General features: G+C 41.4%; 1 protein-coding gene across 2 annotated transcripts in view; it reads left to right on the top strand.

The window, feature by feature from the left end:
* NPAT (nuclear protein, coactivator of histone transcription) overlaps positions 1-24706 on the top strand; it is an 84306-nt gene that overhangs the window by 14950 nt on the left and 44650 nt on the right. For both annotated transcript variants that reach the window (XM_077483956.1, XM_077483955.1), the window contains exons 3-6: positions 667-727; positions 3913-3985; positions 9251-9291; positions 11541-11771. In XM_077483956.1, coding sequence (XP_077340082.1) covers positions 667-727; positions 3913-3985; positions 9251-9291; positions 11541-11771 — 406 coding nt within the window. The remainder of the gene's footprint in view (positions 1-666; positions 728-3912; positions 3986-9250; positions 9292-11540; positions 11772-24706) is intronic.

Genomic DNA, 24706 nt, shown 5'->3' with positions numbered 1-24706 from the left:
TGTCATGTGATTCAATTTTAAATTATTTTAGAAATGACGTGAAAAGTGCATGTCAGCAAAAGTTTAAAGGGTAAGTTCACCTTTACAGAAAAATCTGTAAGGTGAACTTATGCTGGACCCCCTGCCCATCGCACCCGGTCCCGCAGTTCCTGAAGCCGTCGATCTCCTGCACTGACACGTCGTAAAGCCACTTTACTGGATCAGAAATCCCCCCACAGCTTAATCTCCAAAATGTACCTTGTAAAGTTACAGATAGGAGGCATTCTAATTGCTTGGCACAGTCACATGGGCGGCGCCGACCAATCAGAACCTGCGTAGCCTGTCCTGTGAGTGCTGGAGAAGAGGAGAGAAAGCCAAGGCGATTTAATATCCCCGGACCAGTAAAGCAACTTTACGATGTGTCGGAGCAGGTGATCGCTGGCTTCAGGTACTGCAGGACTGGGTGCGATGGAGAGGGGGTCTAGTGTAAGTTCATCTTACAGATTTTCTGTAAAGGTGAACTTGCATGTTAAACACCTGTGTGCACAAAGGATAAGCTGATTTGTTAATTAGGTGTATGGATAAAACTGGGTATTTAAAGTGCCATAGTGAATGCTGTGCCAAAGCCACAATGCATTTTTCATTTTTCAAATATGCATCTCTCTTGTGCATTATCTTGTTTTCTAGTCCCTCTTTGGAAAAAGTCTCACCACAATCTTGAATGAATATATAACCATGAAAGCTAAGGGTGAGTAATAAATGTTTAAATCATCAAAGTGTGTGTGTGTGTGTATGTATATGTGTATATTATATTTATATATATATATTATATAATATACAATTCTATAATTATATCTATAGATATAAAGGTGCAATTACAAAGCCAAATAGAACAAAAAACAATGAAGCTTTCATAGGTTTAAACTCTGAGAACCATATAGGGGAGATCTTCCTGTGTGGAATTCCAAAGTTTAGTGGATAATATTTTGAGAAAATGAAGTCCATTTATGCCATCATTATTCAGATTTTCTTGGGTGTAATCTGTCTTTGGTAACTTGTACATTAGTAGGATTGCATTAATTATCGGAATTGTAATTCATATGTAGAAGAAAGCTGTTCTGGAAATGTTGTAGGTCCACATTCCCACTTGATTTCACCTGCTCTATGTATAGTGCACTGTACAGTAGAGGGTGACGCAATGCACCACAATATGCATATCTTGCTTTGTGGTGTGCTACGTTGCTAATAGTGTCATGTGTGGTTTTGGTCAGTTGTGGTGTGCTAGCAGCCTATTCTTAAAGTGGAACTTCATTCATCAACATTAACTATTTTGAATCTTTATGCTGCTAGCATTCATAGATAGAATTCAATAGATTAAAAAAAGTATATCATATTTGCTTGTTTGAAACTTTATTTTTTTATTATTATTTTTTTACATTTCTTCAGTTACTTCCTTGTTTCCATGCCTAGACATATGATGGCACAGGGCTTGACAAATTTGCTTGGAATCTAGGAGCCAGCTAAAAAAGTTAGGAGCCAGGTCGGTAACGGCAATCCAGACCTGTCCCTGGCCTGACATGGAGACGAGTGAGGGGAGGATAGCGCGGCCCCCCCACCTGTCTCCATGTCATTGCCCATAGCTCTTAGAGGGACATTTTTTATTTTTATTTTTTTTTTTCAAATGACAATTTTTTTATTTTTATTTTTTTTTTTTATTGCATTTTAGTGTAAATTTGAGATCTGAGGTCTCTCTGACCCCAGATCTCATATATTTAAGAGGACCTGTCCTGTTTTTTTCAATTACAAGGGATTTTTACATTCCTTGTAATAGGAATAAAAGTGACAATTTTTTTTTTTTAAAAGCACCGTGAAAAAATAAAAAGTTAAAATAAGAAAAAAAAAAAACGTTTTAAATGCGCCCTGTCCTGCCAAGCTTGCGTGCAGAAGCGAACGCATACGTGAGTAGCGCCCGCATAGGAAAGCGGTGTTCAAACCACACATGAGGTATCGCTGCGTTCGGTAGAGCGAGAGCAATAATTCTAGCCCTAGACCTCCTCTGTAACCCAAAACGTGCAACCTGTAGAATTTTTTAAACGTCGCCTATGGAGATTTTAAAGGCTAAAAGTTTGTCGCCATTCCATGAGCGGACGCAATTTTGAAGCATGTCATGTTGGGTATCAATTTATTCGGTGTAACATTATTTTTCACAATATAAAAAAATTGGGCCAACTTTACTGTTATATTTAATTAAAAAAAATAAGACTTTTTCCCCGAAAATGCGCTTGTAAGTCCGCTGCACAAATACGGTGTGACAGACAGTATTGCAACGACCACCATTTTATTCTCTAGGTTGTTAGAACTCCTAAACACACACACACACACACATACATATACATATACATATACATACACACATACACACATACACACACACATTTTTTTTTTTTTTTTTATTCTAAGTAAAGGTGAGATGGGTGGGCAGTGAAAGCTTCATTAGCATCGCTGGCTGTCATACCAACAGCCACCACTAGATGGCGCCAGATTACAGACCTAAACATAGGACCACAGAAGGCCTCAAAGCCGCGGCCTCAATTACCGGCCGGCGGCGGCGCGGCCCGACACGATCACGCCAGGGGGGGGTGGAAGGAGACAGGATACCCCCGCTGTGCTGCCCCAGGCGCCAGATCACAAATTCTAGTCGCCAATGCGATCTGGCGCCTGGGGTTTGTCGAGCCCTGTGATGGCATACATCCCTGGAGTATTCAGGAGGAGTGTTTTACAGCTAAGCACATCCTTCTGCCTGCATGTTTGAGCTAAAGGCCGTTGGATTCCGGAAAGTAAATGCTACAGGAATCATCTGCTCTTGCCCAAGATGAAATGGATTTGTAAAGGGCAATTGACACCCTAAACGTACCCAGGTGCATAAAAAGGGGGCACTGGTGCAACTGACAAAAAAAGTCCCTGCGATCCAGTGGTTCTTATCCATGTGATTAACACATTCAGTCTGCTGTTCTTCCTGGCGTTCCCCTGGTCAACTTTCTGGTTTCAAGCACACTTTGGCCCTAGTTCACACTATGACCTGCAAGTGAATCGCACAGGAACTGCACCACATTCCTGTGCAAGTCGCATGCGGTTCAGTGCAGTCCATTAGTTTTGAATGGACCCAGATCGCACCGCATCATACCATAGAAGTGCAGGCTCCTCTTTTGGACCCACACCATAACCGCATTGCATGGTCATTTTGTACCAATGCCATCCAGCACAGGCAAATCGCACTGCGTTTGGGGCAGTGTTCACTTTTTATTGACAGCCACAGCGAATTGCAAACACAGTGTGATTGCAATGCGGTGCAGGAAATGCATATGTGTGCACCTAGGCCTAAAAAACTAGTAAAAGAAGAAGTTCATTGTTTACTGTAAACTGCATATAGAGTACTATTATTCTTCAAGTAGTACTGAACCATTAGGCTTTGTTAAAGTTTATCAAGTTGTTACTGCTCGCTGCATCTTTTCTCGTTAAGTTTAGTCTCCCTATATGTTCTTGTGACCATTATCACCACGACTGAAAGTGGGGGAAAATCTACATTTTAATTTTCACCAGAACAAGAATAGAGGAGACATCGGTCTGACAGGAGACTTCACTCACTTTGGAGATATTCTTTTTCACTCCCTTTTTATTTTACAGCACAGGAAGTGAAGGGAAATCTCCTCAATAAGACAAGGTTTGAAATAATAAAAATACGTGAGAGGGATTATTTCCATTTCCTCCTGTACCCAAAATGGAAGAAGTTGTGTCTTAAAAGATATGCTTTAACCTTTTGATAATGGCATCTATGGAACCTTTAGTGGGCTATTTCATTGTGTGGTGGTTGTAGTTTAAAAATATATATTTTTTTTACATTTTATAATAACTTCTGATTTATCTTTTTAATAGAGAATGAAGCAGATATACCATTCATGATGTCCTCTCTGTGGAAAAAACTTGACCTCACTTTGTCTCAAATCAGGTATTAAAGTATTTCAAGGTATTATCAGGTATCAGGTATTTAAAATATTTAAATGTATTTTTTTTTTTTTTTTTATGAGCTGAGTGTATTGGTGACACTCGCCTGCATTTTCTATGACCTTTTCATACAACAGAGATGTGTCAGCCTGGGGTTCACACTTGTACAGACTTGTTCACACTTGTGCGGTGTCGGACATTGCATGCGATTGGCACAGGAATCGCTCCACATTCCTGTTCAAATCACATGGGATGTCTGTACAGTGCAATTTGAGCCATTCGTTTTGTATAGCTCATATTGCATTGCATTTGCACCAAAATAGTGCAGTACCCTCTCTCTGTCTATAGTCAATGAAATAAGGTCCTGAGGAAGCATAAAAGCGAAACGTTGACCTCTTTGACCTAGTAGTAACAGAGATCCATTATGATGGCAACTAAGTGGTCAAATTGATGAGAGCTCTATTTTTCTTGTTTTTATAGAATTGTACACATATTTTTTGATCAATTTTTTGTAACAAAGAGATTTAGTAGTATTACATAGTGTTTGTCCTTCTCTGGTACCAGTAAAGTCTGCTCAGTCTGTCCAATTTTCTTCAAACAATCTTTATATGGATGAGGTACCCATATATATATATATATATATATATATATATATATATATATATATATATATATATATATATATATATATATATATATATATAATTTCTTACATGTGATGGCTGCATTGGTTTTCTATTTTTGGGTTTTATTTTCATCTGGTGATCCAGCCAATAAGTCTGTTGTTTTTCAGAAGGACAAGGAAGGAAGGACTCTTCCTGATGTATCAGTGTACTGAGATGAGGCAAGCCATTTAGTACTAGTGGGGGCTTACAATGATCAGATTTTATTTCAAATCCTTATGCTAAAAGGAATAAAAAAACGTTTGTTTGCTGTAACAAATTATAATGCGTGAGCTGGAGTTTGGCATCAGTTTGTGTATTTAAATCTGATGTAACGCTACCCTCCCCCCAGACTGACAATGCTGCTGTCCAAAGTTGCCCTCTGTGCTCATTCATTCAGAGAGATGGCACTGTAAAGCCTCGTACACACGGTATGATTATTGGCCAACCAAGCATCTGATTTTCGTCGAAAGGGTGTGTGCCTGGATCTTGTCTTGCATACTAACGGTACACAATTGTCGTACCACAAACACAAACAGTGATGTACTACGAGGAATTTCAGCTCTTGAGCGCCACCCTCTGGGCCCCTTCTGCTAATTTTGTGTTTAGTGGGCATTGATTCCAAGCATGCGTGTTTGTACTTTCGACTTTTGTGTGACGGATTTGTGTAATGACCATACGAAAATATGACGTCAAACCATTGCCTGCCGAAAATTCACTAGCCTGTCGGCCAACATTTGTTGGCCGAAAGTTGGATAAAAATTGTCAAAAGGAGCATAAGATTTAGGACAACAGTCTGTCAACAGACAATCCCTTGCCAACAATCGTACCGTGTGTATGAAACTTTATACATAGATGTGTTACTGGCCAGATCAGGTGAAAACAGATGGGGGGGGGGGGGGAGCCTAAGAAAGAAAACGAATGCAGCCACCACATCTAATGATTGTTAAGCTGCAATATTCGGTATTACGTTTTTACGTTTTTTGGGATGGGGGGGTTTAAAGAGGAGCTGCACCTAAAAAAAAATATTAAAAGCCAGCAGCTACTAATATTGCAGCTGCTGACTTTTAATAATATCACACTTACCTGTCCCAGGTTCCAGCGATGTCGGCGGCAGATAACGAGCGATCGCTCGTCTCGCTGCAGCCACCGCCGCCATCCTCTGTCAGGGAATCGGGAAGTGAAGCATGAGGGCTTCACTGCCCGGTTCCCTACTGCGCATGCGCGAGTTGCGCTGCGCTTCTCTTATGGTCCCCCGCTGTGTCTCTGGGAACTGTGTGTTTCCCAGAACACAACGGGGGGGCTGGGCCATGCGGGGGTGGGCGGAGCCATGCGGCGGTCTGGCCGGAAGTGGGTGCAGATACCTGGATTATCCAGGTAACTGCACCCCCCCCCCCCCCCCGAAAGGTGGCGATTGTGGCACCGGAGGGGGGGGAGGGATAATACTAGCGGAACTTCCCCTTTAGGGTGAAGAACTGCTTTCAGTTTCAAATGAGCACTGGTAGGATTAAAACAAACCATTTGCATGTTTAGTGTTACAAAACTAGAACCATGGATCCTGGATTGCTCTAGAGTTCTGCTCCTAATAAAATGTGTTTATGAATATACAGTGCATTGGACAGTGTTGGAGAATACCAGAGCTTTACAATTGGAGCATAGGCCTAGCTATATATGCTTGTATGTCTCTCGTTGAGCTTTGCGAGCTGATTGGGAGGAATCCCTCAGTTCACTCTGGAAGTATCTACACCGCCAGATATTGTACTGAGGCAGACACAGCACCTGTGCCTGCTTGAATACCTGAACAGTGACTGCATCTGATTGTATAGCCAGCCTAAACTGCTATAGCGACAAGATAACCGCCTTGTGGGATTCTGGTGTGGTCTGGTAAAGGAAGATATACAATGCCTTGAATAAGTATTCATACCCCTTGAAATTCTTCACATTTTGTCACGTTACAACCAAAAACTTAAATGTATTTTTTTTTGTGATTTTGTGTGATGGACCAACACAAAGTGGCACATAATTGTGAAGTGGAAGAAAAATGATAAATAGTTCAACATTTTTTACAAATAACTATCTGAAAAATGTGGCGTGCATTTCTATTCAGCCCTCTTTACTCTGATACCCCTAACTGAAATCTAGTGGAACTAATTGCCTTCAGAAGTCGCCTAATTAGTCCATCTCTGTGTAATTTCTGTATAAATACAGCTGTTTTGTGAAAGAACCTTAGTGAACAAACAGCAGCATGAATGCAAGGAACACACCGAACAGGTCAGGGATAAAGTTAAACTAACTTTATATCACCCTGAACACACCATCCCCACCGTGAAACAGCATCATGTTGTGGGGATGCTTTTTATCAGCAGGGACAGGGAAGCTGGTCAGAGTTAAAGGGAAGATGGATAGAGCCAAATCCAGGGCAATCTTTGAAGGAAACCTGTTAGCCCTTGTACACACGGTTGGAGATTCCGAGAACCAAATCCGTCGGATTCATTCCGGAAGTGATGTTGCATACACACGGTCGGACTAAGTTGTCGGAAAATCCGATTGTACATAACGTGATGACGTTAGTTCGTTAGGACGGGACTACGTTCAGGCTAGTAGCCAATAGCTTTGGTCTAGGAATTTGATCTGAGTATGCATGGCACTTTGTCCGTCGGAGTAGGTTACACATGATCGGAGAATGTTCCGATCAGAGCATTTTGTCTGAAAATTTTACCGGCATGTTGGAAAAGTTGGTCCGTCCGGATATTCCGATGGAAACAGTCCGATGCAGACCACACAGTCAGAATATGTGACAAGACGGTCCGATAGGAAACATTCCGTCGGAATCTCCACCCGTGTGTACAAGGGCTAAGTCTGCAAAAGACTTGAGACTGGGGTGGAGGTTCACCTTCCAGCAGGACAACAACCCTGAACATACAACCAGAGCTACAGTGGAATGGTTTACATCAAATCATATTCATGTGTTAGAATGGCCCAGTCAAAGTCCAGATCTAAATCCAATTGAGAATCTGTGACAAGACTTGAAAATTGCTGACCATAGCCGCTCTCCTTCCAATCTGACAGAGCTTGAGGTATTTTGCAAAGAAGAAAGGGAAACAAATTTCATTCTCTAGTTGTACAACGCTGCTAGAGACATACCCTAAAATAGTTGCAGCTGTAATTGCAGTAAAAGGAGGTTCTACAAAGTATTGACTTAGGGGGTCGGAATACAAATACACGCCACACTTTTCACATGTTTATTTCTATAACATTTTGAAAACCATTTATCATTTTCCCTCTATGTCACAATTATGTGCCACTTTGTGTTGGTGTGTCACATAAAAGCCCAATAAAATACATTTTACATTTTGGTTGTAACATGACAAAATGTCAAGGGTTATAATAAATACTTTTTGAAGGCACTGTATAAGGTTCCTGATTTGAACTTTTTTGGTGCGCTACAGACCTTTAAACATGTGATGGCTTTGCCTCAGTTTGACATTTTGCTGAAGTGTGAGTAATTAGTGAGAAGGTTTTTTTCTTTGACCAAAAGCTAAGTTATAAAGTAAGGGCCACCGTGTTAGAGACTGTTGGTAAAGCTGGCTGTACATTTAGTAGAAATGTATGTGAAAAGATTTGCTTACTGAGCATTTGTTTGATTTTCTAATCATTAATGCAGTCAAATCGATGATCTTTTTCCACCATGGTGAAGAGTAAGTTCAAAGTATGGAAATTTTTTTCTTGAACGAGTTTGTAACCGAGAATATGGTTTTTGTCCAGAACATTGCTTAGATCCAAAATTAAATATTAAATGAAAATGAAATTGTGAAGTCGTTTTGAAATGGCACTTGTCAAGCCTCTCCTGTCGTTATCAAATGTGTTGATGATATTTTTCGTAGGAACGTTCAAGCAAAATTCTACTATTGTATACTGCCAGCTTAAGGCACATTTAGTCTTCACTATAGTACTTAATGTGATTGTAGCCGTATTAGTGCAATTGTGACAGAGAAAATTGAGTACTGTCCGTGATACTTTTTTTATTTGCACTAACACAGTTTTTCAGGACAAGCTTTCGGGGTATGTCCCCTTCTTCAAGGTCCAAGCAGTAAAAATTTGTAAATCAGTACTGCTTGGACCTTGAAGAAGGGGACAGACCCCGAAAGCTTGTCCTGAAAAACGGTATTACGGACAGTAGTCAATTTTCTCTGTCTTCACTATAGAAAAGCTCCAGAACTGAAATTGTATTTTTTTTATTTTATCATTTAGAAGATCAGTGTATGAAACTACATTATACATCAATCTTTTTTGTTGCTATCTTTGAAAACTCACCATACTTGAGCTCTGTCCCTCTTTGACCAGCTTAGTGTGTCACCTTAGTCACTCCTACAACTTATCCAAAATTTGAAGAAAGGGAGATTAGCATACAAAGGGCTGCCGTGCTTATCTTCATATGGAGGATGAAGATTGAGTGCATAAAACTATAGGAAATAAAGCACCCTAAAACTGAGAATGTTAATTGGCATACATGACTGGTGCAGTACAAGTAGTGACAATTGGAGGTCATTTCAGTGGAGTAATGCAGACTTTTTTGATTTGAGTGTTTTCTTTTTTTTTTTTGTCAGGTGCATGCAGGAGTCTGCAGCATTTCGAACTAATCAGAGAGGTATGTGACCATCCTAACTTTGCTGAATGCGTAAATTGTGCAAATGGGCAGCAATCTGTGTGTGGGAAAATATTGCCTCTTGCTACACCCCAGTCCTAATTTTTAATTTTTTTTCCCTCTGATAACTTAGCGAACAAATTGTAGATGTGAATCTAGTCGACAACCATTTTGTTAATGGGAATTCAAAATTTAACTGGACAGTACTGAATGACCTAACAATGAAATGACTTATGCCCTGTACACATGGTCGGACTTTCTGAAGACAAAATCCGTCTGATTTTTCCGATGGATTTTGGCCCAAACTTGTCTGGCATACACACGGTCACACAAAGTTGTCTGAAAATCCGATCGTTCTGAACATGGTGACGTAGAACACGTACGATGGGACTATACGCGGGCCAATAGCTTTGGTCTCAATATATTCTGAGCATGCGTGGCACTTTGTCAGTCGGAATTATCTACACGATCGGAATTTAAACGATCCTGTTTTGTTGTCGGAAAATTATAGATCCAGCTCTCAAACTTTGTGTGTAAGAAATTCCGATGGAAAAAGTCAGATGGAGCCCACACACGATCAGATTTTCCGACAACACGAGCCGATCGCACATCTTCCCGCAGAAAGTCTGACTGTGTACGGGGCATTGTAGGTATCCACCATAGGAAAAGGCAGAAATATATAAGTTTTACCCACCCATGGGTAATCACAGGTAGCGTTAGAACAAATTCATCTCAATTTAGACTGTATGCGCCTAAAGGGTTGATTTACTAAAAATGGAAAGTGAAAAATCTATGCCAGCTCTGCATAGAAACCAGTCGGCTTCCAGATTTTTTTTCTTTTTTGTCAAAGCTTAATTGAACAAGCTGAAGTTAGAAGCTGATTGGCTACCATGCAGAGCCGCACCAGTTTTAGTAAATCAACCCCTAAATGTCAGAGCGAGAGGCCGGTATTATTAGATTGTAATCAAGCAACGGTAAAACGAATAGTTTTTAAAGTAACTGAGGTTGTGCCTCATTATCACTTCAGTGAGCTGCAGCTTAAGAGGTTGGTGCCATTTGAAGCTGTTTACAACAGCCTGTTCCATTTCTTGCTAACGGATGCCATTTATTCTAAACTCAAACAACTAATCTTATCAAACTATTAAGCGTGGTGTCTACGGTACATTCTATCCTATCTGAAGCTTCTAAAGCAACAAAAAACAAAATGGCTATTTCATTCATCATAACAGGTAAAATCTGTCAGGGTTAAAAAAAAAAAAAAAAAAATTTAGGTAACATTTTTATATAAGTGTGTGTACACACACTATGGGGGTTATTTACGAAAGGCAAATTCACTTTGCACTGCAAGTGCACTTGAAATTGCAATGAAAGCGCACTTGGAAGTGCAGTTGCTCTAAATCTAAGGGGTAGATCTGAAATTAGTGGAAGCTCTGCTGATTTTATCACCCAATCATGTGCAAGCTAAAATGCTGTTTTTTATTTTCCTTGCATGTCCCCCTCGGATCTACAGCGACTTTACTTTCAAGTGCACCTGCAGTGCAAAGTGGATTTTCCTTTAGTAAATAAGCCCCTATGTCATGTCCTGGAGACTAGAAGTAAGAATTAAAAATCCTTACAGCAGTGTTTAACCTTTTCCACTCTAATTTAGAATAAAATAAATTACATTTTATTACTGTCTGTGCCTCAGTTTGAAGAAATTTTTGCTCACTTGTGGTACAATCTCCCTAATTGTCACGGATATCGGACCAGGCACAGCCTTATCGTGACAAAGTCTGGATCCATCAGGTGCCTGGACTGACACCCCTTGTAGCGAGCTGGGGAGAGCCTGAGATGGCCACTCCCCGCCCCTCCACAGCTCACCGCTCCAGTGAGCATGGAGAAGCAGAACGGAGAGATGCTGATTGATCTTCAGCAGCTCTCTGCTGGGGAAGCTGTGAGAACAGAGCCATCGACGATGTTAAATTACTCAGTTCTCAGTGTAGAGGCGCGGGGGAACAGATGCAGCATTGGACCGATGCTGCATTCACCTAAGTAAGTATATCGGAGGAAAAAAACAAACAAACCCATACTTCTCTTTTAATAGGAATTAGATGGTGCTCCCTGAATATCCTATGCAAATACAGACTCCTTGAAAGGTACAGGGCTCATGTTCAGTATGAGAATTTAAATACTTTGAATAGTATAATATTTCCCAGTCAATTTTTAACCATTTTTTCCATTTTATATCCTTTTCATATTTTGTTTGTCCGCAGCCCGCACGAGAGAAGGGATTAATCAACGCATGCGTCAGAATAAGTTGACCTCCCCTCTGGCTGTGTCCAGTTCATCAGTGTCGCATCCTGTGGCACAACAGATCTCTACACCTGTATTGGCTACACAATATATCCTGTGCCCTATAAATACCCCAGTTACCCCGCAGTCAGGCAGCAGTATGGCAACCATTGGGCAATCTGCTTTGCCAAGCAGTATCCCTATAACCACCAGTGAGTATTTTATTTAAACTGCGTTGAACAACTGTATTAAAGTGGCTATAAAACCGTACATATACTCAGTGCAGGGATTATCCAATTTCCTCAGGTGATACACAGATGAAACAAATTCTCCCACATAATTGTATCTGTCTATCTGCAGTCTTCACTCTACATCCATTTAAAGTGCTGATTTTATAAGCTTGTCTGACAGTTCAGAAAAAAGAGCAAGGAGAGATATAGTTACTCTGCAGAGCTCACTAAGGAGAGCTCTGAGAGCTGATTGGAGGAAAGAGGCACGCCCTCCTTCACACAGAATCAGAGGTAAGGCTGTCAATGTGCTGGACGTCCCTCCCCTGTCACCGTTTTTCTCTTGGTGTCAGGAAAATTTGTCAGAAGTGACTCTAGCAGCTAGCAGAGGAACAAAGACAGGTACAGTGCCTTGCAAAAGTATTCAGCTACCTTGGCATTTTTCGTGTTTTGTTGCCTCACAACTTGAAATTAACATGGATTGTTTGAGGATTTGCATCATTTAATTTAAAGAACGTGCCCACCACTTTAAAGATTTTTTATTTATTTTTTATTGTGAAGCAGACAAAAATTGGACAAAATAAAAGAAAAAGTCAACGTGCATAACTATTCACCCCCCTAAAGTCAATACTTTTTGGAGCCACCTTTTGAGGCTGTCACAGCTCCAAGTTGCTTTGGATAAGTCTCTATGAGCTTGCCACATCTTAACAATAGGATTTTGCCCATTCCTCCTTGCAAAACTGTTCTAGTTCCTTCAAGTTGGATGGTTTGCACTTGTGAGCAGCAATCTTTAAGTCTGACCACAGATTTTCTATTGGATTGAGGTCTGGGTTTTGACTAGGCCATTCCAACACATTTACATGTTTCCCCTTGAACCACCCAAGTGTTGCTTTAGCAGGGTGTTTGGGGTCATTGTCCTGCTGGAAGGTGAACCTCCATCCTAGCCTCAAATCACACACAGAGTTGTACAGGTTTTGCTCAAGAATATCCCTGTATTTAGCACCATCCATTTTTCCCTTAACTCTAACCAGTTTCCCAGTCCTAACTGCTGAAAAAACTCCCCACAGCATGATGCTGCCACCATGTTTCACTGTGGGGATGGTGTTCTCTGGGTGATTTGATGTGTTGGTTTTGTGCCAGATATAGGGTTTTCTTTGATGGCCAAAAAGTTGAATTTTAGTCTCGTCAGACCAGAGCACCTTCCTCCATACATTTTGGGAGTCTCCCACATGCCTTTTTTGAAACTCAAAATGTGCCATTTTGTTTTTTGCTGAAAGTAATAGCTTTCTTCTGGCCACTGTGCCATAAAGCACAACTCTATGGAGCATACGGCTTATTGTCTTCCTATGTACAGCTACTTCAGTCTCTGCTGTGGAACTCTGTAGCTCCTCCAGGGTTACCTTAGGTCTCTGTGCTGCCTCTCTGATTATGCCCTCCTTGTCCTGTCCATTTTGTTTTGGTGTTCGGCCGTCTCTTGGCAGGTTTGCTATTGTGTCATGTTCTTTCCATGATAGATTTGATGGTGCTCCTAGGGATCATTAAAGATTTGGATTTTTTTTTTTTTTTTATAACCTAACCTGACTTGTACTTCTCAACAACGTTGTCCCTTACTTGTTTGGAGAGTTCCTCTTCATGGCAGTGTTTGGTTAGTGGTGCCTCCTGCTTAGGTGTTGCAGCCTCTGGGACCTTTCAAAAAGGTGTGTATATGTAATGACAGATCATGTGACACTTAGATTGCACACAGGTGGACATCATTTCAATATTTATGTGACTTCTAAAGGCAATTGGTTGCACCAGAGCTTTTTATGGGCTTTATAACAAAGGGGCGAATACATGCGCATATGCCAATTATCAGTTTTTATTTTTGAAAAATAGTTTTATGTATATATTTTTCTAATTTGACTTCACCAACTTAGACTATTGTATTCTGATCCATCTCACAAAATTCAGATTAAAAAAACATTTTACTAAAGGCTGTAATGTAACAAAATAGGTAAAAAGGGGTTTGAATACTTTTGCAAGGCACTGTATACACTATAGAGGGATATGCTTTGTTCATATTTCATGTCTGAGGTTTACAGCCACTTTAATGTTCTTATTGCCTAGTATTGATATTGGCTTTTTTTCCTTCTGCATTTAAAATCCTTTCTGATCTCTTATATGATTGGTCTAACCGTATTTGCAGTTTATTTTTTCTTGAACTACCAACCTAAATAGTGTACATACCTTTTTTCTTAATCATACATCACAGGTCAAAGGACTCTTCATATTCAACTCTGCTTGGATTATGCTGCCACCTTTAGCTGAATGGACACTGGCCAAAAAAGGCAGGAATTCCCTGCTCAGTCATAACCCCTCCCAGCTCAGCCAGGCCTCAGTTTTAGCCAGCGTGCTTAGGTGATGGAAGTGTCTACAGATATCTTTCTAAAGATTTAATTTCCTGGGCTTTGTCCCCTGTTTTCTGGCCTATTCTGGGAAGTTGAGTCGCTGAAGATACTGTGGGATGTGCTCACCGTGATCGGTGAAGATTGGGCTTTCTGGCCCAACAACTGAATGCCTCTATGGTTGAGCATGTGGCAGTTTCCTAATGCTGTTTCCTGTGTTTTGGGGCAGCCAAGGTATCCATGTGGAGCACTACACCGCAAAAGAGCGGACTGGCGGACTACTACATGGCAAAAACAATTCCAGCAGTTCAACTACTCTCAGCAGAAATCGGCACCAGGGTACAAGTGTGGAGGCAATTGTATGTTTGGTGTGACATGGCTTTGTGGAAGCAGAGAGGTTGGGGGGGGACGACGTTGTGGTGGGCCCCCTCATTCTGGTAGGGAATACCTCTGCACAGTTTGCCCTATAATGGCTCCCCTAAGGGTCAGATAAGCTCTGAAACCCTTCCCCTATCTGCCATTTTCTCGGTCTGAGGAGCATAATTGTCCGGTTCCTTTGTGTCCATTGCTGGTGTACGGGATCAATCCTCAGAATTCTCACTGATTTGGAACACCTGTAATGCAAGCATGTCCACTCTCCATCTCTTCGTCCCTTTTTGCAGGAGAAGGAGGTGTTGGAGGAACATCTCAGGATGAGGAAGAGGAGGAAGCTGTCTGTTTTAACTTCTGAAGTGATTATCTCAGCAGTATCCCATGGAAGTGGGATTCTACAAGAAATGGGGCTTTTGACCTGGCCATTTCCTATTTGAATAAGTCTCTGACAGTCCTGGTAGATGGGGGTCCCAATCCTAAAAGATGCCATGGATAAGAGTTTAGAGTCCTTTTTTAAAGTGACCTTCTCCCTGACTCTGCAGCTTGTGATGGGAGTTTGCCAAGCTCTCAAGGTGTGTTTGGCAGTGTGTATGCTTTGTTCTAGGGAATCAGAGCCAGGGGATCCTGACATCTAGCAGTTTCCGGAAGATTTTCCAATAGCTTTACATTTTTTGGTGGATACCTTGGAAGGCTCCATAAGGCAGCTTTTCCAGTTAGGCACTATGTTTGTCATGCGAGTGATCATGTGGCTTAAGTGTTGGTCAGTGGAACTTCTCTGCCATAAGCAGTGCGAAAGGCAGGCCTCTGATAGCTTGTTTGGACCATCCTTGGATGCCTTCATCAGGTGATTTGGGGGAAAAGCATGCTTTTACCCCTAAGGAGAAAGCAAAGGTGACAAGTCAGAAACTAGTGACCCCTTCAGAATCCAAGATATATATATATATATATATCTTAAAGCGGTAGTAAACCCGCAAATTTTTTTTTTTTTTTTTTTTTTTTTTTTTTTTTTTTTAAACCTGCAAAGCAAAAGGCATAATGAGCTAGTATGCACCGCATCCTGCCTGTGGCCAATCATAGCTCAGGCTGTGTAGTGCACGCCCCACACTATATAAGGCCGCCTTTGAGGCGGCCTCGTGTAGTGTGTTGGAATCTGAAGCAGTGGGTGTTCTGTGTACCTTCAACACAGTTACACACCAATCGTTTTTGGCTGATTTCCTATCTTGCTCTTGTGTAGTGGTTATTGTCTGTGCCCTGACCGCAGTATACACCACTACACTATATTCACCTCACCTATATAGCTAGCTAGTGATCTATCTTTAACCACTTAACAACCGCCTATTGCCGATTAACGGCTTCAGGGCGGTTGTTTAACTCTGAGAGGCCGTTAATTAACGGCCTCCCAGAATTCTGCTCTCGCGCGCCCCCTGGGGCGCTCACTCGAGAGCATCCGTGACCGCTGGGTCCACAGGACCCGGCGCATCACGGATCACGGTAAACGGCCACTCGTCGCGGCCGTTTACCACGTGATCGCTCCGTCAAATGACGGAGTGATCACTTGTAAACAAACCGGCGTCATGTTATGACGCCGGTTCCTCCCTCCCCTCTCTGTACCGATCGGTACAGCGGAGGGAAAAGAGATCGGTGTCAGCAGCGATGTGGGCTGCATCTGCAGTGCCCACATCGCTGCTCACCGAATTTAACCCCTCAATTCCCTGCCAATACTCTGCAATACCAGTGCATACTCTGCAGTACCCTGCCATTACTCTGCAGTACCCTGCCATTACTCTGCAGTACCCCCCATTACTCTGCAGTACCCCCCATTACTCTGCAGTACCCCCCATTACTCTGCAGTACCCCCCATTACTCTGCAGTAACCCCCATTACTCTGCAGTAACCCCCATTTACTCTGCAGTACCCCGCCATTACTCTGCAGTACCCCGCCTTTACTCTGCAGTACCCCGCCTTTACTCTGCAGTACCCCGCCTTTACTCTGCAGTACCCCGCCTTTACTCTGCAGTACCCCGCCTTTACTCTGCAGTACCCCGCCTTTACTCTGCAGTACCCCGCCTTTACTCTGCAGTACCCCGCCTTTACTCTGCAGTACCCCGCCTTTACTCTGCAGTACCCCGCCTTTACTCTGCAGTACCCCGCCTTTACTCTGCAGTACCCTGCCTTTACTCTGCAGTACCCTGCCATTACTCTGTAGTACTCCCCAATACTCTGCAGTACCCTGCCAATACCCCGCCAATACTCTGCAATACCAGTGCATACTCTGCAGTACCCTGCCTTTACTCTGCAGTACCCTGCCTTTACTCTGCAGTACCCTGCCATTACTCTGTAGTACTCCCCAATACTCTGCAGTACCCTGCTATTACTCTGTAGTACCCCGCCAGTACTCTGCAATACCCTGCCATAAATTGCCATACCCAGCCATGTTAATTTAAAGATACACACTCCACAAACCCTTTCCCTAGTGTATCATCACAGCGCTGTGAATAACTCAATATTTTATATCTTAGCTGCCACTTACCATACAATGTCACATATAAATAGGTGCAAACAAAAATAGTAGTAAATTTCCAAAAAACTAATTAGTTGCACGTGGCGCTATAACCTGTGTACCTTTCAGTGCACAAATCCTCACCTCCTCAGTGATCTTGTCTCAAATCATAAATTGTCTAATCAATAACAAAATATATACCTATTAATCACTCAGTGAATACCCAAATATACATTTAGATTACACATATAGTAAAAAATACATATAAATGAATGTGAATATAGTCCATCCACCACACAATATTCAAAAAAGCATCCAGATTACAGAAAGTCTTTCTATAAATGCATAAGAAGAATATCCAGTGTTCAGATTCCTTTCTACAAGTGACTCCTTCACCACACCATCCGTGATTCCTACTCCCCCCTTCGTGAAAACACTCACCGACTGCTAAGCCTTACACTCTCGTGTGAGGCTCAAGGGCTTTCAAATGATCTCTCAAGATGGAATTCAGACCCCAGCACATCCGATTGGAACTTCTCCACTTATACACTTCATTGTATAAATATATACCTCAAAGAGAAATCACAGAGGGAGACCCCAATAGTGTAATACTGCAAACACTCTTTAATGTATAAAAAATCTCACTCCTTATGCACTCACATGAACTTAAAAACGCAAAATCACTTCAAGAGAGTAAAAAGACTCGCTTCACAACTTCACTCCACAATACTATTCTGAATACGTCGGGGCATTGGTGGTCACGGCGGACTCATAAGATACGATACTGTATCGTTTGATCTCACCCCTCCTCGTGCGTCCCGCCTGGTCCCACACAGCAGGTCTATTCGAAAAAAGGGCGCCTTCAAGTCAGATAAAACAGTCCTCTCAGTCCTGTGCCTCCTTCCCAGCTCCGTGTATGTCAGCTCAATAGTCTCCAGATAGCCACGCCCCCGACATGTTTCGTCACATCAGACTTAATCATACTCAGAGATACCCAGCCATACTCGGTGATACCCTGAAATACCCAGCCATAGACGCCCCCCACCTCTCACCGCCCTCCGGTGCTTCTACCAACTCGCCAGTACGATCAAAGCCAGAATCTTTTTTTTTTATTTTTTATTTCAGGCTTCCCAGCCTAGAGGTGAGATGTGGGGTCATATTGACCCCCAGATTTCACTGTAAAGAGGACCTGTCACCCCATATTCCTATTGCAAGGGATGTTTACATTCCTTGTAATAGGAATAAAAGTGATCAAAAATATATTTTTCGGGGAAAAAATTTCAAACTAAAATAAATAAAGTAAAATGAACAATAAAAAAAAAAAAAAAAAATTAAAGCGCCCATGTCCCCATGTGCTCGCATGCAGAAGCGAACGCATGCGTAAGCCCCGCCCACATATGAAAACGGTGTTCAAACCACACATGTGAGGTATTGCCGAGAACGTTAGAGCGAGAGCAATAATTCTAGTCCTAGACCTCCTCTGCAACTCAAAACATGTAACCAGTAAAAAAAAAATTATGAAGAAAAAATTACTAATTGCTAAATTTTATAACAGAAACAAAGGACAAACATTTCATATAGGTCCAGTGTTGCATGACTGAGCAATTGTCATTCAAAATGTGAGAGCACCAAAAGCTGAAAATTGGTCTGGTTATTAAGGGTGTTTAAGTGCCCAGTGGTCAAGTGGTTAATAATAGAGCTTGCAGTCAGTAGTGTTAGGAGATAGTGCGTGCTCTGTACCCAGTACATACCGCTATAATATAGGGCAGGCCCCTACTTTCAAACATCCAACTTACAAACATCTCCTACTTGCAAACGGAAGGAGACAGCAGCAAGTGAGATGAAAAAAGACGGATGGCAAAACAAATTATACAGGGGTGATAACCCATCCCTATGTTTTCCAAAAAGCTTAAAAATAGTTTTTTTGACTGGAGCTACACTTTAAAAATGTACCAGTTGAAAATTACAAACAGATTCAACTTAACACAACAAACCTACACAGTCCCACCGCCTGTATACTGCTGTTCTGAGTATATAGGGCCTGGGGGCCACACGCATTTCCTTTTTTTAATATGGGTACACGGTTCCCCTTAATATGCGTACAAGACCCAAATAGGCTGGTATTGAGCAGGGAGGGCTACCCATGCCATTTTTCTGAATTATTTTCAACCATATTGCAGGAACCAGATATAACATTAAAACCGCAAGCAGTTTTAAATGGTGTTATTTCCGTTAAATGTCATTTTGTGCAGGGACTGTTCTAAACAGGGGAAACACGTGGCATTTCACAGGCATACTACAGACACCCCCCAGGCACCATATTTAAAGTAATATTTCACTTTTTTTTTCACTTTAATCGTCATTAAAATCAGTGCTCCCGCCAAAACGGCCGTTTTTAAAACTTTTTTTTGCATTGACCCATGTCCCCTGAGGCAGGAGTCAGGTCCCCAAACCCTTTTTAGGACAGTATCTTGCATATTAGCCGTTAAAATTAGCACTTTCCATTTCGAACGTTCGAGTCCCATAGACTTCAATGGGGTTCTAACGTTCGTAACGAACGCGGGGGCCGTTCGCAAGTTCTGGTGCGAACCGAACCGGGGGAGTGTTCGGCTCATCCCTAGAGAGGACCATTGTGTCAGAAGATTAGATATTTGATGCAAAATTGGAGGATAATTGGCAGTGAAAATGTCAGAAAGATTGGGTGTGAGAGTTATCGCTAGGTAAAGAAGGCGTGACGTGGGCCATGGCAGAACCATGAGAAAGGGAGGGATGTTTGCGCTTGTTGTAAAAAAATATGAGGAGGTAAAGATATACATTTAAGGCTATAGATTTTTGAGAGTTAATAATTAGACCAGATACGTGGGAAAAGTGATCAAGTTTACTTATAAGATTAGTAGCAGAAATATGAGGGGATGACATAAAGAAGCTATCATCAGCAAATAGGCAAAGTTTATGTTGGTGACCAGCTAAATATAGACCTTTTAATAGAGGGGTCAGTATGGATTGATTGAGCAAGGGGTTCAATAAGTAGGGCAAATAAGAGTGGGAAAGTGGACATCCCTGATGCGTACCCCTATAGATGTCAAATGGGTTTGATTTATATCCAGCATATTTAACATAAGCTTTGGGATTTTTGTATAATGAGGACCAAATCCCCAACGCTGCAGGACAAAATGTAGGTAATATCACAAAACTGTATCAAATACTTTTTTGATATCTAAAGATAAGAGACAGATGGGTATTTGTTGTGATTTAGCTGCTTGAATTAGTAAAATAGTCCTGCGCACATTATCTGCCATTTGGTGCTGTGGGATAAAGCCAACCTGGTCTTTATTAAAGAACCTGTTACACTATTTAAGCAGGTCGCTAAGACTTTTGCTAGTAACTTAATGTCAAGATTGAGTAATGACATGGGTCTATAGTTAGAGCAAGATGTATCGTCTGAGGTTTGGGGATCATTGAAATTATAGCCATTAATGTTTTGGGGAGAAAGGATTGATCGTTAATGAGAGAATTAAATGCGTCTGTTAACATTGGAGCAAGGATATGAGAGAATTTCTTATAGCATAGGGCAGAGAAGCCATCTGGGACTGGACGTTTATTTGGTTTAAGAGAGTTAATTGCTAATTTAATTTCGTTAGCTGTAATGGAGCTTTCAAGACAATCGCGTTGGGCTAAAGGTATAGTAGGAAGTTTGATTTGTGAAAAAAATTATTCTGCTAAAGTTTGCTCAAAATATCCTTCCTTTTTATATAAGGAGGTAAGATGTTTTTGAAAGGTGTGGATGATCTTTACTAGTAAATGTATCATAAGATAATTTCAGTCAAATCCCTTTAAAGGGGCGATTTAGTTTAAGTGCTCGGGCTAAGAGTGTCTGGTTTATTCGCTTTAAGATAAAAATTTATGTTTAGACTTGCATAACATTTTATCTACAGATTCTGATAAAAAAAAGTCAAGGTTTAACTATGCTTTATCAAGCTGTAATTTAGTTACAGGGGTAGGATTGGATTGAAAGATTGTCGTATTCAATTCTGCTTCTAATTTTTGTTTTAGTTGTCGTTTTTCTTGTTTAACAAATGAGGTTTGGCGTATACAAACCCCACGGAGAACAGGTTTATGAGCTTCCCATAGGGTCAGTGGGGATATATCAGGGGTCTCCTTATTGGTCAGGTAATCTTTTATGGCTATTTCTAGATCAGAGAAGTGTGATGGATGAGATAGGATTGAGCCATTAATATGTCATGTAAAATCTTGTATTTTGGGTATTAGAGAATTGAAAGTGCAGCACAGTGGTCAGTCCATGTAAAAGGGATAATAGACGAAGAAAGGAGTTCAGGGGTCATGCCTATTGAGATCAAAATGTGTTTCATTCAGGAAATTATATTTATGGGGATGAGCATAAAAAGTAAATTTGTGCCTAGCAGGATTGATTTCACGCCAAGAATTTAATAAAGAGTGTTGTTGAAGTTGTTGGAACTTAAAAGATTGAGAACTAGATGCAATAGGAGTTGGGGATTTATCTAAAAATGGATAAAGGACTTGATACAAATCTCCACAGATTAAAAGTGTGCCCATTTTTATGCGTATCAATTACCTGTAATAAATGGACGAGGCATGAGGCTGGAGTTTTGTTAGGAGCATAGTAGGATACCACTGTGATTAGAGAATCAAATAGATATCCCGTGAGTATAAGATAGCGACCTTCTGGGTCTGGAGCAGTGACAATCTCTTGAGACCCCAATGGCCTAGATCTATATACAGAAAAAGAGAAATACTTGGACACCCAAGTTTGGCCTTTGAGGGAGGAAAAAAAAATGAGCAAGGTTAAAAAAAAAGTTAAAAGGTTAATTAGCTATTAACAACTTTACTGTAAGGTGAGTGTATATATACCTACAGGTAACCCTAAGGAAAAAATTCATTAAAATAATAAACTATAGTTTGCATAGCTATATTACTTATAGGATTTCCAGTAATGAAGGAAAATAGTGATATTGATAAACAGAATCATTAAATATAAAACAATAGAAGTTCTTCAATTTAAAAAAATAACTCTATTTTTCTCTAAGATAAATATAAGTAAATAAGGTTATAATCGAGACAATAGGTATCTCATTGGCTGGGGGGGGGTGTACATAGATAAAACATAAAATATGTTTATCTATGGTTGTGGGGGTTAAAAGGCTCAAAATTTAAGTGAACAGTATTTCAGTATTTTAAATAAGCTTAGTCAGATTATACTGAAGGTGATAAAGTGGCGACCAAAGAAAGGCATAAAGCCTTAAGATTGAATATGCTACAAGATGAGGAGGTTTGCGTGGTGTTAAAGCTCTGTGAATCCTATCCATCTCCAAACGATTGACTGGGATTGATGGTAGTAGTTCTTGGAAAGGTGCGGTCATAGTAGAATGAAGGTCAACAATAGTCTGAGGCATTGCTCGTATACAAAGAGTTGATCGACGTGCTCTATTTTCAAAGTTCGCTAAGCGTGTTTTGCAGAATAAGGTTTTCTTCCTTAAGAGTCTCTAATTCATTATCATGGGACAGGACATTAGTTTCCATGTCATCCACTCTGATTTCTAGGTCTGAAGTGCGCTGGCCTAACTCACGGATTTCTTTTGAGACTTTCAGTGAATACAGCACTGTCTCACAAGGAAAACAGTCATTATAGGGCATCCTGAGCTAACTGCAGTTGCTTAGCAGCCCGAGATGTGCCTGTGTGTGAGGAAGGAGGCTGTGCCATTTTACAGGGCCCTCTAGATTGTGTATCCTTGGCACTCTTCGTTTATTTATACCTCAGGTGGCACCAAAGACCATTTTATTTATCCCAGGGTCACTGAAGAGGCTTATGGTAAGATTATTTTCAGTTTACAATGCCTTGCGGGTATCTTTATCAGCCGAGGAGTCCCAAGAGATGTGGAACTTCAGCTGGACATGTCTGTTGCCCAAGTCCTCTTCTTCATAGTAAAGCCGTGCCCCCACACTCGTGGGTGGGAAGTTGCATCTGTTGGCTTTTGCGACCATCAGGAAGTCCGAGAAGACTGCATCTGCAGAATTATTTCCACAGGTAAAACACAAAAAATAGCAGCTTTCTTTGCTGCTGTCTTGGATGGTCCCAAACCAAGTGGAGGCATCTGCCTGTTATGACCCTCAAGGGTCTCAGCAGGTTCCTGAAAGTACAGAAATTCCTGATGGCATTCACCCTGTCAGTGATTATTTCACTTCATCAGGGGGATTTCCTATTGCCAGTGGATATCAAGGATGCCTGCCTACACATTTCTGTTTTCCAGCCTCATCAACTGTTTCTTATGCCGCGTACACACGATCAAATTGTCCGGCGTACTTAGTCCACCGAAACGCATTTCACTGGACAATTCGATCGTGTGTGGGCTTCAGCAGACTTTTCCAGTGTGAAGTCCGGTGGACTTAGAAAGTATTTTTGCAGTCCAATCTTTCCGCCGGACTTGAGTTTCAGCGGACAATACGTTCGTCAGTATACTAGTCTGGCGGAATAAGAATGATGCATGCTCAGAAGCAAGTACGAAAAGGAAGCTATTGGCTACTGGCTATTGAACTTCCTTTTTCTAGTCCCGTCGTACGTGCTGTACGCCATTGCACTAGCAAACACCGGACTTTTTGTGTGGCCAAGTCCGTTCGGTAGAAAGTCCACCGGACCATACGGCGGATTGTTTGCCGGACTAAGTACGCCGGACAATTCGCTCGTGTGTACGCGGCATAAGATCCACAGTGCAGGATCACCACTGCCAGTTTGTGGCTTTGCCTTTTGATCTGTCTATGGCCCACCCGAGCATTTATCAAGGTTTTTGCTCTGGTTCGGGTGTTGAGGACCCAGGGTGTCTCCATAGGTTGTCTAAGTACTGCACTAATTCTCATAAAGCAATCAGTTTAGAAGCTGACATCAAATGTCTAGCAGGCGGTACAGGTCCTGGACTATCAGAAGTCATCCTTAGGTCTAATTCTGACTCCAAAGGCTCTGTCTTAAATCTGGACTTGTTTTGGAGTCAGTGGAAGAAGATCTGTGCTTACAAGATCACGCAGCCTTATTACACAATACAGAGGACTAACCTCTTAGGTTCAACCGTGAGTATAACAAGCCTGCTTTCCTGCATTTACAGACTGATTTTCATGTTGTGAGTTTAGTAACATTTTACCATCAAGGGGCAGATCTTAGCCATTCTGTTTTAGAGACCTATTTTGCTTCATTGCTTGGTAAAGGTCTCGTGTGGATTGTACATACTTTATGGTCCCTTTCATCTCCATGGGACCTAAATTTGGTCTTGTCTGTTTTACAGACTTCTCCATTTGAGCCTCTCAGAGAGATTTCCTTGTTTTTTTTTATGTGCAAGATTGTCTTTTTAGTTGCCTTGCTTTGGCCTGCAGGGTCTTGGACTGGCAGCGCTTTTTTGCAAGGGTCTATTCCTGGTTCTGCACCAGGGCAAGATGGTTTTTAGGTCTCAAATTCTTTATTCAACCTAAAACAGTGTTGTGATTATTTTTTCCTAATTGTAAACATTCTAAGGAGAAGATGCTTAAGGGTCCGTTCACACAGGGGCAACACGACTTGTAGGCGACTTGAGTGAGGCAACTTGGACACGACTTGAGTTTAGATCACAGCGCGACTTGGGACGACTTCAACACGACTTGTG

Source organism: Lithobates pipiens, unplaced genomic scaffold (assembly GCF_037356315.1).
Source record: "Lithobates pipiens isolate NorthernLeopardFrog02 unplaced genomic scaffold, aLitPip1_a1.2 Scaffold_16, whole genome shotgun sequence".
NCBI lineage: Eukaryota > Metazoa > Chordata > Amphibia > Anura > Ranidae > Lithobates > Lithobates pipiens.
This window is presented reverse-complemented; position numbering and strand designations above follow the sequence as displayed.